Source organism: Zea mays, chromosome 9 (genome assembly GCF_902167145.1).
Source record: "Zea mays cultivar B73 chromosome 9, Zm-B73-REFERENCE-NAM-5.0, whole genome shotgun sequence".
NCBI classification, from domain to species: domain Eukaryota; kingdom Viridiplantae; phylum Streptophyta; class Magnoliopsida; order Poales; family Poaceae; genus Zea; species Zea mays.
The window spans coordinates 120,009,900-120,024,468 of record NC_050104.1 but is presented as its reverse complement, the minus strand read 5'-3'; the positions used below and the strand labels follow the sequence as shown (position 1 = coordinate 120,024,468).

General features: G+C 51.8%; 1 protein-coding gene across 5 annotated transcripts in view; it reads left to right on the top strand.

Annotated features, from left to right (window-relative positions):
- Positions 1-307: 307 nt before the first annotated feature.
- LOC100216902 (palmitoyl-protein thioesterase 1) overlaps positions 308-14,569 on the top strand; it is a 42,391-nt gene continuing 28,129 nt past the window's right edge. For 3 of the 5 annotated variants that reach the window (XM_020546321.2, XM_020546320.2, XM_008659948.3), the window contains exons 1-6: positions 308-733; positions 827-911; positions 5,653-5,704; positions 5,932-5,952; positions 6,033-6,086; positions 6,697-6,747. In XM_020546321.2, the coding sequence (XP_020401910.1) occupies positions 643-733; positions 827-911; positions 5,653-5,704; positions 5,932-5,952; positions 6,033-6,086; positions 6,697-6,747 (354 nt within the window). In that variant the 5' untranslated portion in view covers positions 308-642. The remainder of the gene's footprint in view (positions 734-826; positions 912-5,652; positions 5,705-5,931; positions 5,953-6,032; positions 6,087-6,696; positions 6,748-14,569) is intronic. The other 2 variants (NM_001143289.1, XM_020546319.2) reach the window with 2 other exon arrangements.

Genomic DNA, 14,569 nt, shown 5'->3' with positions numbered 1-14,569 from the left:
TTTCCTTTTGGGCCGCTCGCCATATAGTCACTCAAAACACTGTTTTAACTGTTTGTATAATGAAGTTTGAATATGATTAAAATCCACTACAAACTTGAAGAATAAGCAAAGCGCGATCTTCTCTTGCAAGCAATGTGGTTGATGTGTTGATCTATTTCTTGTTTTATTTGATCGAGAAGGATGTGTTGATCTAAAATGGAACTATGGAAGGCACGGAACGTGGGTCCCGCGTTTCAGGCTCTAACGTATGGCCCCCGCGTGCCAGGCTTTGTTAGGTCATTGCACTTCGCAAAAGTTTGCTCGCTCTCGCTCAGTCGGCGTCACTCATCAACGCGAAACGCGCCAACAACCAGATCAATGGAGTGAGGCAGTGACTCAGCTCAGGGCCTCGGGCCCAGCACACCAACCCTCCAGTAGTATCTCTGACGTGCGGGCTCCGCCAGACAACGGTAGCCAATCTCGCTCTCGCTCGATGTCTGACGCCTTCTGATTCTCGCGCTCTGCTCTTCTCGATTTTTGTCATCGATTCAGAGCTCACGAGTCACGATCCAAATCCCTTTTCCACTCCGCCGGACGTCGAGAGAGGCGGTGGGTGCGGGACGCGAAGGCGAAGCCCTAGCCCCCTCCCTGCCGCGGACGCCGATGGACCCACCTCGCGCCGTCGCCTTTCTTCTCATACTCCTGCCCGTGCTCGCCCCGGTGGCCTCCGGTGTACCTTTCGTCGTCCTACACGGTTGGGGTTTCGCGTGCCTCGTTTCCATTCTGCTTCTCTTGGTCTTAGATCAGGTTCATTCCTTATGGTTGGCTGTACCCGGGGTGCGTGCAGGGATTGGCGACGAGTGCGGGAACGATGGGCTGTCATCCTTCACCAAGATGCTTGGGGAGTGGTCAGGCTCCAAGGGTTACTGCATGTAATGGCTTCTCTGTTTAAATTGAGAGATTTGCTATTTTGTCATTATTATCAGCGGGCTTCAAAAATTTACCACCACACCATAAATTAGTACACAGATGGACCCGCAAATTATAGTCACAGATGATATAATAGCAAGGAGACAACAATCTGTGAGTGCTAAAATACCAATTATTCCGTCTAAATTCGGTGTTTTGATTTTTTTAGGATACAAAGAGGGGCCTGCGATATGCGTTTTAGAATCTTGTGCATTTGGCTCGCCGATTTTTATTATTTATTTATTTTTTGACCAAGAGTCTCTTGGTCCAACTTTTATATATTGAAAGAAACAAAGCTTTATGTTGGGGGAAAACATGTTACGGCAAAGGTATTCGATACAGAAGCTACCAGAATCAGACATCGTTCACTCCACTACAAAGAAAATAAAAATATCTAAGTTTCCACAAAAGATATTTTGTCGTGTTTTTTTTAGAGAAATTAAGTTTTAGGTTTTTACTTAGCTTGGTCAGGTTTATAGATTTATAGTCTAAAACGAGCGTTTGTGGAGATCCATTACATCACATCAAATCACTTTTCTCTCATTTTAGAAGGAAGAACCAAAAAAGAAGGATGTGACACAAAACAAGAGGTATGGGAATTGGTTTCTGAAAACCAGGTAGGAGTTTAGCGAAATCGTACTTTTGGTTATTCACGTTTTCTACTATCTAGCCAAATGGATATCATCGTTTCAGATCGATCCCTTTTTTCATATATGCTAATAAGTATATGTTCAAAATTTAGGTATATATGAGTTTCCATGTATAGATAAAAAAGAACTAACTATTATTTGCTATCACTAGTTAGGTGCCCGTGCGGTGCTACAATTTCTTCATATTTAGGTATACTTTGTTAAAATGAGATAGTTATTCAAACACGTTCCGAACCTTTACAATGAGCATCCGAAAATCCCAAGTGGTTTCGAGGATAGTGGCTGTTGGAGCGGAGGCCGAACTTGACCTCGATCTGTATAACCCGATTACAACCAGACATTTCTTACACAGGTGCATTAGGCGAAGGGTACTTCGGATCCGACGCGCTACAGTCTCCGCTTGACTCGCTTCCATAGGGGAGAGAAGGCGAGGGCCCGTGGCAGACGAGAAGGGGGGCTCGCTGCAGCCTCAGACGTACCCCGAAGGCCTTCCCTTAGACGGCGAACGCCCAGTCCAAGCGAAGGCAAGGACATGACTTCACAGAATCAAGGGTGCGACACACGAGCGGAGGCCTCGACAGGTTACGGAGAAACCCAGGACTCCGCCCCGCAGTCATCTGGGCCCACTTGTAAACCCCTTGCGGGGTAGATTTTGTAGTGCGTCCGAATTACCATACTCCGTCCACTGTAATGACCCCGTTAGAGGAATATTTTGGGAATGTAACAGTACTTGGGACCCACTACCCCTCCCGGTTACCTATAAATACCCCTACCTTGTACACAGATGGGACATGCATAACAAGACGCTACAGTTCTTTGCCTACTGTCTCATTGTGCACCTGAACCCTCCTGTCTCTTGAGTGTTGGGCCCACCTGACCACGTATCAGGATAGATCCAACAGTGGCAGAGGGGTCTTTCTCGCGTCCCCGCGACTTCATACATCACAGATGTGGCGGGTGACAACGCCATGATGGGTGTCTGTGCCGATGCCCCTCCCCTCCTCAATCAAACAACTACAATCTCGAATGAAACCTAACTAATCCCAAATTTACTAATGTGTCTCTAATCCTAAAATGGGCTGGTGTTGCGAGTTAGTTGGAACATCTAACATAGTTGCCGAAGAGAGTAATACTAAGAAGCAACAAGACGCAAATGACCTTTGATGTCATTGTCGTTAGGTAGTGTGTCATCACAAGCTCACAGCGTTGCACTGTGCCCCATTGCATCCTGTAGCAGGTGTTGTGCTCGGGGATAGGGTGCTGGCTCCAATCCCCCTAAGCCTAGGGTTGAGATGGAGTATCCTGGGCAGGTCCTTGCCGTCGATGACGCGCAGGCCCTAAAGCTCGACCATGAACTAAGACACGTTGACAGTGCCACCCCCTAGCGCATCGGCGGGAGTTGAGACACATACTCCATGTGTGGTGTGCCAACAACGATGACAGAGGGGCTCGCGGCGAAGCCACAGGGGAGGAAGACGACCTGGCCCCATGTGCGTCGGGAGACCACGGAGGGGCACTTGGCGGCATAGGTGGCACAAGAGGCGTCAGCGGCGGCGACGAGTAGCGCCTAGGGGTCCCTCGCGAAGGTGGCGTCCTCCTCCCAAGCGGTGAGGCTGAGCACTCAGGCGTCTTCGCTATGCGGTCGAGCGCGAAGTGGTTGCGAGACAAGAGGTCGGGGAGGGACACACGTTCGTAGCTGTGCCAGAAGAGGCGGACTAGGAATAGGGAGGCCTTGGAAGTAGCGATGACGTCGGAGGAGGAGAAGGCGAACCCGTGTGGAGGCAGGTGGTCGGAGGAGGACGACGAGTAGAAGGCGGCGACAGGGTCGCCCGCGACCAGGTACAACATACGAAAGAACTTGTGGGAGAGGAGGAGGTAAGCTGTCGCCAGCGCCAACACCAGGTGCGATGGCTGCACCAGCTACACCATTGCCTGCCGCCGCCTCCCCTCGGGAGCAGGAGCGGCCGCGATGCTCCTCCCTTCTCGGTGCCCTCGCTTCAACGATGGAGTTAAGGATTAGGGAAGTGGGAGGGAGGCGCATGGGTTGGATCGAGCCCGTGTGCCTATGGTTTGGAGGGGGTCGCGGTGGGATCGGTGAGTGGGGAGGGGAGTCATAGGAGCGTTGGCGCACGGATAAACTCCTGCATTATAGGAGCAGAGATGTTTTTGTGGAATATTTGTTACTTTTATATGGATAGTTTGTTGTTTTTCCTTTAAATTTATCGTGACGAGATGCTTTCTTCTAAATAAAGTTTTTGTTTGACTTACAACTATAAATAAAGGAAAATTTTTCTATATGTCACTACAATTTTGTCTAGTACCTTATTTGCCATAGCAAATGTCCTAATTCTTTCTATGCCATTCGGATGCAATTCCTTACCCTTCCATGCCCGGTATCTATCGATTGCATTTTAGATTTCGACCGTGACCGGTGTATTTTCTGTATCGAACATGTTTTCGAATTACCGATGTCGTTTTTGTTTCCGGAGTTATTGTTTTCATTTTTGTTTCCAAGGAAAAATATGAAAACAAAAATGGTTCTAGCGTTTGGCTACCATTTCCAACCGTTTTGATTCCTACCAGTTCATCAGGGTCAAACTAACTATGGACTGACGTCGATGGCATAGAAGGGTAAGAAATTGTATTCGAGCGACATAGAAGGGATTAAGACATTTGCAATGACAAAGAAGGTATTGGGCGAAATTTCAATGGCATAGAAGAAAATTTCACATAAATAAATGACCTAGGCGCCTCTGATCCGACAGGATGTAGCTGCACTCAGGTTGATGCAAGGGATGCTAGAAACTAAGCTAGCTCTAATCTCTCCCTCCTATGCCTCCTTTCCTGCTGCTTTGGAGTTTAATCTTACCTAGGTGTTTGCAACAATCTTTACTTTGTACATATGTTTTGCCCTCTACTTTAATGAAAAGGCATAAAAGATAGGCCTCGCGCAGTGATGAGAAACTTTTCCACCGAATCAAAGGTCCTGGATTTAACACAATCTCTTGCAAAAATGCTGGAGTAAGGCTTGCCTCGGTTATTCCTTCCAGAGGTCCCACTCATATGGGAGTCGCCAACACTAGGTCTGCCATTCTAGTGAAAAGGCAGAGCACCTGCCATTGCCCTAAAAAAACTGTAGTGCTACAACAAAAGAAGTTAAAACTTTGTTCTCTTCTTTAAAAAGAAAAAATCTCGTTAGGAATATATTCCAATATTCTGTTGAAGCTGATGGAATGCATTGGAAAATTTATCATAACATGTTAAAACTATTGTAAACTAGGTTGGAAGATTGCTGTAGCTATGTATTTGTAATCCTAAATTCAATAGTGAAAATAGTCCTGCATGCACTTTCACCAAAAGATGTTTTTTATAATGTACTTTCATCAAAAGAAGTTGAAAACAACTTTAGTGATAGGTCGTGTCTTCATGTCTGATTTGTAGAAGACTTGACATATACCATATGTGTGTTAGAGTAGACACACTAACAAGTTGAACCCAAAAACTTAAGTTGTTAGAAGAAGGTAGACAATCCACTTATATACTTCAACACCCCCATTCATGTGCAGCCAAAGAGAAAGGTGCAAACGTGGAAATAAAGGAGTGGAGGCACAATAAAGCCTCTAGCAGGATTCGAACTCGAGGCCTCTGGTTTTAATACCATGTTCGAGTAGACACACTAACCAGTTGAACCCAAATGCTTAAACTGTTAGAAGGTAGGCAATCCTCTTGTACACTTCAACAATATGAACTCTGTTTTCTTGAGCACATGATATAAAATGGGGTATCATTGTTAGAAAAATATTTTGGTATTTTATCTATGCACATTTGTCTTGATATTTAGTTGTTTACATCTGATCTATTGTTAGCATTTAGTTTGCTTTGCCATTAATATCAACTGGTCTTACTACAACATTATGCCTCAACTTTCTTTATCTTTATACATAACATCTAAAAGAAGACATATGGTGGGCATTGCGTCAAATTTTTTTTTTCCTTTTTAAAATCTGATAGTGTGCTTATTCTTGACTTTATTAATGGAAATTGTGTTGCTCAGTGAAATTGGAAGAGGAGCATGGGACTCTTGGTTAATGCCACTTCAAGAGCAGGTTTGTTCCTTAGAGTTGTAACTAGATAGTGTTTTATGGTGTGTGTGGTGCATCTTTTTTTTTGTACAGATGGGTGTGTTTAGGAGCAAGTCATGACCTCTCCTTTGTACTTGGAGCAGGCATTTTCCTCTCCCTTCTTAATGAAATGACACAGCTCTCCTGCATCGTTTGAGAAAAAAATGGATATATTTTCTCCCTTTATACTCATATCTTACTTTTATCTGCAGGCAAATACGGTTTGTAAGAAGGTGATGCAACATCTTCTGCTTTTCTCACTTGTACCCTGAGTCATCAAGGTTCTGTACCATTTCTGGAATTTGTTTTCCAGGTCAAGAAAATGAAAGAGCTCAGTGAAGGTTACAATATAGTTGGCCTGTCTCAGGTGTGTTTGTGGTGCTGTGCTATTTGTGATCCACGTCAACAGATTCAAATGTTCTTATCTATTTTTGATATATTTTTCTGCTGCTCCTGTCTCCTTATTTTTATTCTGTTTCTGGGAAATGCAAATTTCTTCCGTGTGTTAACACAAAGCTATGAAATTTAGATACTTAAATAAGAAGCATTACTAGATGTTACAAGTCTCATTTGCGTCATACTACCCAAGGCCCTAGCAATAAGAGGTTTTCAGGCCTCATAACTGACTAGTAATGCTGTCTGTGAACCTCTGGTAATTATTTGTGAAAACTATATGGACAAAATCGCTTTCGTTCACATAAGTTTGGAGTGTGATATAAGAATTGGCCTGTTAGTTTAGCAGTAAATTTCACTGATACTTGTTGATTTTCTGTTAATTACTCTCGCCAGATTTTGAAGTTATTAGGCTGTCCGCAATGGATCGTGTAAAGTAGAGGATTTGCACTGTTTACATAATAAAGTTTTAAATAAGGGATGAGATAGGAGATAAGATATGATAGCTGCTGGAGACAACCTTAATGCTTATTGGGAATTGGGAATTATATTCTCTGACCCTATCCCATCTATTCTTTTTGCAGGGGAACTTAATTGGCAGGGCTGTAATCGAGTACTGTGATTGTGGACCTCCGGTGAGCTGATTTTTGTTCTTTGCTTCCTGTTATTTATCAACTAATGAGCATAGTTGTTAAGGCATTGCTAAAGTGACGCTAAAGCGGTAAGGCGAGGCTACAGGGCAAGACGTCGCAGTCGCCTTAATCGTCGGTGTAAGGCGTCCGCCTTAGGGCTTAGGCTAGAGCGTCGCCTTTGGGGCGCAAAGCGTCCGACGACCTCCCCTCCTCCCTCTCTTTGATGGAATAAGTCTTGAGCATCTAGAGGACAGCAGTCGCTTTTGACTGTCCTCTGTAGTCCTTTAGCATCTAGAGGACAGCTTGACTGTCCTTTGTAGTCTCTTTAGCATCTAGAGGACAGCAGTCGCTTTTTTGACTGTCATCTGTAGTCGCTTTAGCATCTAGAGGACAACAGTCACTTTTGACTGTCCTCTGTAGTCTCTTTAGCATCTAGAGGACAATCCTGTTGTGTAGTGTGTGAGAAGGGTGTGGTAGTGCAGCCTCTAGGGCTATAAATATGGGTCTCCAACCCTTAGATGGGTATGGCATTGTGTAGTGTTTGAGGAAATAAACAGAAAATTGCTCCAACTCATAGTGTCATCCTCTTGATGAGAGTTAGAGTCCCTCTACTTACAATTGGTATCAGAGCCAAACTATCCTGCAGCCTAAACATCTCTTGCTCATCTCCTTCCCGCGCCTCTCCCCACACTCAGTCGGCAGCAAGAGCTCCAACTGTTCCTTCCTCTCCTGCTCAGACGAGCAACCTTTCGTCTGAGACAGCCTCTTCCACACGCAGCGACCCCTCACTAGCCCACCATGTCCCTACGCTCGGTCACTTCGAGTGCGCGGCGCCAGCAGGAAGCCGAGGTCGCCGCGGCACAAGAACGAGAGCGAGCAGCAGCAGCGGCTGCAGCGACAGCGGCGAGGGCAGCACGGCTGGCGGCAGCGGAACTGGCAGCAGCGAGAGCGGAAGTAGAAGCAGCGGAGGCGGCAGATGCTGCACGTGCGGCGGCAGCAGAGCTCGAGGTTCTGCGCGGCAGTAGAGCTGGCAGCTCTGCTTCTGTCGACGACAACATCGACGAAGAGCTCAGGCTGGCAAGGGAAGCAGCGCGAGAGCAGGCGACACAGTGGGCAGCCGCACACCCCTATGGGGGCGCGCGTGGCGGCAGCTTAGATAGGCGCCGACGCACTGACGGCGCTCCGGGCGAGGGCGCACGCGGCGGCAGCCCAGACGGGCGTAGACGCGCCGGCGGTGCTCCCGGCGGCGGCGACCGGGTCGACGGAGATCGCGACCTCTACAGGCGGCGCGACTCTCCCTCTCCGGATCGGTACCATGGTCGCCGCATGGCCCAGGCCATTGTCAGGGACATCGGTCCCGGCGGTGGGTGGCCTACCCTCACCAAGACCAACTACGTCGAGTGGGCCGCGGTGATGAGGGTACGGCTCCAGGTTCGCCACATGTGGGAAGCAGTTCGGTACGACGACGTCGACTACCACGAGGATCAGCGGGCGCTGGATGCCCTCATTGCTGCAGTCCCGCCCGAGATGCAGTTTTCGCTTTCCCAGAAGCGGACTGCCAAGGAGGCCTGGGACGCCATCGCTGCGACCTGCATCGGCAGCGACCGTGCCCGCAAGACCACACTGCAGGCACTTCGCAAGGAGTGGGGTAACCTGGCCTTGAAGCCAGGTGAGGATGTTGATGACTTTGCTCTCCGCCTCAACACTCTGTTGCAGAAGATGGTGCAATTCGGCGACGACACCTACGATGAGGAGAGAGCTGTTGAGAAGCTCTTCTGTTGCATCCCCGAGAAGTACAAGCAGATCGCTCGCTCGATCGAGTCTCTGCTAGACCTCTCCACGATGACGATCGAAGAGGCGATAGGTCGTCTCAAGGTGGTCGACGGCGACGAACCACAGGCTCCCTCTGGCCCTATCACTATTGGTGGGAAGCTACATCTCACTCGGGAGCAGTGGGAGGCCTGCCAGGGTGACCAGAAGAAGGGGGAGTCCTCGACACGAGGCCGCAAACGCGGCAAGCAGCGCAAGGCGCGTGGAGGCGCCCAGGCCGGGGCGCGAGGACATGCTGAGGGTGGTGCACGTGGAGGTGCCCAAGGCGGCGCCGTCGGCAACAAGAAGCCGGCACGAGACGACGGCTGTCACAACTGCGGCAAGCTTGGCCACTGGGCCAGGGACTGTCGGCAGCCACGACGTGGTCAGGCCAACGTCGCACAGGCGGAGGCGGAGGAGGAGGCCCTGCTCCTGGCACATGCAAGCATCGAGCCATCTCCAGCGGCACCGGCCGCAGCGGCACTCCTCCACCTTGATGAGTCGAAAGCACGCGCTTTCCTCGGCGACGGCTCCAACAAGGACATGATCGAAGTATGGTGCCTCGACACCGGCGCCACTCATCACATGACCGGCCGACGGGAGTTCTTCACCGAGCTTGACTCTAGCGTCCGAGGCTCCGTCAAGTTTGGGGACGCCTCCGGTGTAGAGATCAAGGGCGCCGGCTCAGTCGTCTTCACCGCCACGTCTGGTGAGCACAGGCTGCTCACCGGAGTCTACTACATCCCCGCGTTGAGAAACTCTATCATCAGCTTGGGACAGCTGGATGAGAACGGTTCGCGCGTGGAGGTCGAGCACGGAGTCATGAGGATCTGGGATCCCTCTCGTCGCCTTCTTGCCAAGGTACGCAGGAGTGCAAATCGGCTTTACATCCTCAATGTGAAGGTGGCACAACCTTGCTGCCTTGCTGCTCGTCGAGACGACGGGGCATGGCAGTGGCACGAGCGCTTCGGGCACCTTAACTTCGAAGCCCTGAAGCGGCTCAGCGCCAAGGAGATGGTACGAGGCCTGCCGTGCCTTGACCATGTGGAGCAATTCTGCAATGTCTGCGTGTTGACAAAGCAGAGACGGCTCCCCTTTCCCTAGCAGTCGAGCTTCCGAGCCAAGGAGAGGCTCGAGCTCGTGCATGGGGACTTGTGTGGCCCGGTGACACCAGCCACACCAGGAGGACGACGCTACTTCTTGCTGCTCGTCGACGATCTCTCCCGCTACATGTGGGTGATGATCCTTGGCAGCAAGGGAGAGGCTGCGAACGCCATCAGGCGTGTGCAGGTCGCTGCGGAGGCGGAGTGGGGCCGCAAGCTGCGCGTGCTGCGCACCGACAACGACGACGAATTCACGGCGGCTGAGTTCGCGTCGTACTGCGTGGATGAGGGCGTTCAGCGCCACTACTCCGCGCCGTACAGCCCGCAGCAGAACGGCGTCGTCGAGCGGCGCAACCAGACGGTTGTGGGGATGGCTCGGGCTCTCCTCAAGTAGAGAGGAATGTCAGTTGTCTTCTGGGGAGAGGCGGTGGTGACAGCGGTCTACATCCTCAACCGCTCGCCCACCAAGGCACTCAACGGGATGACACCGTACGAGGCTTGGCACGGGCGCAAGCCGACGGTCTCTCACCTACGGGTCTTCGGCTGCCTCGCATTCACCAAGGAGCTTGGCCACATCAGCAAGCTCGACGATAGGAGCACCCCGGGGGTGTTCATTGGCTACGCGGAGGGCTCGAAGGCCTACCGCATCCTTGACCCAAGAACACAGCGTGTGCGCACGGCGCACGACGTAGTGTTCGACGAAGGGCGAGGATGGGCGTGGGACAAGGCGGTGGACGACGGCACGACTCCGACGTACGACTTCACCATCGAGTACGTCCACTTTGAGGGAGCTGGGGGAGTAGGCAACTCTTCTCCGAGCAGGTCTACCCCAGCCCCCAAGTCTCCACCGACTCCAGCGCCAAACTCTCCAGCTCCTGCTACGAGCTCTTCACCACCACGCACTCCAGCCACGACTCCGGCTACAGCGAGCTCTTCGCCACCACGTACTCCAGCACCGACGGTACCCTCTCCGGGAACGTCCTCTCCGACACCAGCTCGTGTCGAGCACGACCCAGTGGAGCTCGTGACCCCTCTGTCCCGCGACGAGGAGCGCGTCGACGCGTGCTACGACGGCGAGCCGTTGCGGTATCGAAGGGTGGAGGGCCTTCTCATCGACCCGTCGGTGCCAGGCCCTGCATCTCGCATTCTGGCAGGAGAGTTGCATCTTGCATGCGACGATGGTGAGCCTCGGTCTTTCGCGGAGGCCGAGAAACATGCGGCTTGGCGTGCCGCGATGCAGTCGGAGATGGACGCGGTTGAGACGAACCGCACCTGGGAGCTCGCTGATCTCCCTCATGGTCATCGCGCGATCACCCTTAAATGGGTGTTCAAATTGAAGAGGGATGAAGCCGGCGCCATCGTCAAGTACAAGGCTCGCTTGGTGGCACGCAGTTTCCTACAGCAGGAGGGGATCGACTTCGACGATGCTTTTGCCCCCGTGGCACGGATGGAATCCATGCGACTCCTCCTTGCGCTGTCAGCCCAGCAGGGCTGGCACGTTCATCACATGGACGTCAAGTCGGCGTTTCTTAACGGCGACTTAAAGGAGGAGGTCTACGTACACCAGCCGCCAGGTTTTGCGATCCCTGGCAAGGAGGGCAAGGTGTTGCGCCTGCGCAAGGCTCTCTATGGCCTGCGACAGGCACCGAGGGCGTGGAATGCCAAGCTGGATTCCACGCTCAAAGGAATGGGTTTCACGCCAAGCCCGCACGAGGCGGCCATCTATCGGCGGGGCAATGGAGGAAGTGCCCTGCTGGTGGGTGTCTACGTCGACGACTTGGTGATCACCGGCGCCAAGGATGCAGAGGTGGCAGCGTTCAAGGAAGAGATGAAGGCCACCTTCCAAATGAGTGACCTGGGGCATCTCTCCTTCTACCTGGGGATTGAGGTGCACCAGGGAGACTCCGGGATCACACTTCGCCAGACCGCCTACGCCAAGCACATTGTTGAGCTGGCTGGGCTCACCGACTGCAACCCAGCTCTCACTCCGATGGAGGAGAGGCTGAAGCTGAGTCGCGACAGCACGACGGAGGAGGTGGATGCTACACAGTACCGACGTCTTGTGGGGAGCCTTCGCTACCTCGTCCACACACGACCTGACTTGGCATACTCCGTCGGCTACGTTAGTCGGTTCTTGCAGCGACCGACGACGGAGCATGAGCAGGTTGTGAAGAGGATCATCCGCTATGTTGCGGGGACTCTCGACCACGGTTTCTGCTACCCGAGGTGCCCTGGGGAGGCACACCTTGTCGGGTACAGCGACAGCGACCACGCCGGTGACATCGACACTAGTAAGAGCACAAGCGGGATCCTCTTCTTCCTCGGCAAGTGCCTCATTAGCTGGCAGTCGGTCAAGCAGCAGGTGGTGGCCATGTCCAGCTGCGAGGCCGAGTACATAGCGGCGTCCACTGCTTTGACTCAGGCGCTCTGGTTGGCTCGACTGCTCGGTGATCTCCTCGGGAGAGACACTGGAGCGGTGGAACTCAGGGTGGACAGCTAGTCCGCTCTGGCATTGGCCAAGAACCCCGTGTTCCATGAACGGAGCAAGCATATCCGACTGAGATACCACTTCATCCGAGACTGCTTGGTAGAAGGGAGCATCAAGGCACGTTACATCAACACCAAGGATCAGCTTGCAGACCTGCTCACCAAGCCCCTTGGGAAGATCAAGTTTGTTGAGCTTTGCTCCAGGTCCGGGATGGCCCAACTTTCTCACAAGACGACGCCCAAGACTTAGGGGGAGAATGATGGAATAAGTCTTGAGCATCTAGAGGACAACAGTCGCTTTTGACTGTCCTCTGTAGTCCTTTAGCATCTAGAGGACAGCTTGACTGTCATTTGTAGTCTCTTTAGCATCTAGAGGACAATAGTCGCTTTTTTGACTGTCCTCTGTAGTCGCTTTAGCATCTAGAGGACAACAGTCACTTTTGACTGTCCTCTGTAGTCTCTTTAGCATCTAGAGGACAATCCTGTTGTGTAGTGTGTGAGAAGGGTGTGGTAGTGCAGCCTATAGGGCTATAAATATGGGTCTCCAACCCTTAGATGGGTATGGCATTGTGTAGTGTTTGAGGAAATAAACAGAAAATTGCCCCAACTCATAGTGTCATCCTCTTGATGAGAGTTAGAGTCCCTCTACTTACACTCTTCTCTCTGGCGGCAGCTCCCCTCCCTCCCTCGAGGGGTACAATGGAGAAGGATAATTTAGGTCAAGTAGTGGGCTAGTTGGGTCGGGAAACAACAGGCCGGTGACCCATATGTCCTTAATCTCCTTTATTTTTCTTTTTTTACTTCTCTATTAAACCAGTAAATCTATTAGTTATGTGTTCATTTTCCCCTAATCTTCTACTACTATTTTTTAGTTATGTTGGATTTTAACTCGATTATGTTGGTTTATGTTGAACTTGTACTCCTATCTAGTACTATTATTCCTACCTATTTAAGACTACGTTCCTATATATTATTATATTTATATATTAGTAAGGCGCCGCCTTGCCTTACCGCTTAAAAAGTAAAAAGGGGTTGGTCGCCTTACCGTCTTAACAACTATGCCAATGAGCTAACTTGCTTATCTTTCAAGGTGTTTCTGTGGGAAACCCTGACACTGGAATAGGGTGGGGTGTTGTATTAATAGACTTGGGAAGTTGGGCCAGGCCCATTATAGAGGGGGTGAGAGGGTAAGTACACATGGAAAGCCCCAAACCCTAACGGGTATTCTAACACCCCCGCAGTCGCAACTCTATCCTGTACAGATGTTGAGACTGTACCGTAAGTCTAGGAATACACTCGACGGTAACCCCTTGGTGAAGATGTCGGCGAACTGCAGCGTGGTGGGGACGCTGAGAACCCGAACGTCACCTGCAGCGACACACTTGCGGACGAAGTGCAGGTCGATCTCCACATGCTTCTTGCGCTGATGCTGCACGGGATTGGTGGAGAGGTAGACGGCGCTAATGTTGTCGCAGTAGACGATGGTGGCGCGCTGAAGGGGGCTATGAAGCTCCTGGAGGAGCTAACACATCCAGGAGGCCTCCGCCACGCCGTTGGCCATAGCGCGGTACTCGGCCTCTGCGCTGGAGCGGGCGACGACAGGCTGCCGCTTGGCGGCCCAGGAGACGAGGTTGGCGCCCAGGAATACGACATAGTCGGAAGTGGATCGACGCGTGTCGGTGCAGCCGCCCCAGTCAGCGTTGGTGTAGACCACGAGCTCCGACGTCGGGGATGGTCGGAGGAGGCCGAAGTCGAGGGAGCCGCGGAGGTAGCGCAGGACCCGATTGAGAGCGGTGAGATGGGGCTCCCGTGGGGTGTGCATATATAGGCACACCTGCTGGACAGCGTAGGCTATGTCGGGCCGAGAGAAAGTAAGATATTGGAGCGCGCCGGTCAAGCTTCGGTAAGACGTCGTGTCGGCGACCAGGGGCCCGTCGTCCTTGGAGAGTTTCGCCTGAGTGTCGACAGGCGTGGAGCAGGGCTTGCAGTCGGACATGCCAGCCCGCTCCAGGATGTCGATGGCGTACTGGCGCTGGTGCAGGAAGAGACACTGGGGCCGGCGTTCGGCGGTAATGCCAAGGAAGTGATGGAGGCCCCCCAGGTCCTTCATCGCAAACTTCCGCTGGAGGGCGATGATCGTGTGCTGTAGGAGATTGGCGGTGGATGCCGTGAGCACAATGTCGTCGATGTAGAGGAGGTAGACGGTGTCCTTGCCACGCTGGTAGATGAAGAGTGACGTATCCGACTTGGCCTCAACGAAGCCGATGGAGGCTGAGTAGGAGGCGAAGTGGCTGTACCAGGCCCGCAACGCTTGCTTGAGGCTGTTAAGGGAGCGGTTCAGCCGACAGACCAAATCCGGGTGAGCGGCGTCGACGAAGCCGGTGGGATGGTTGTAGTAGACAATTTCCGTTAGAGTGCCATGGACG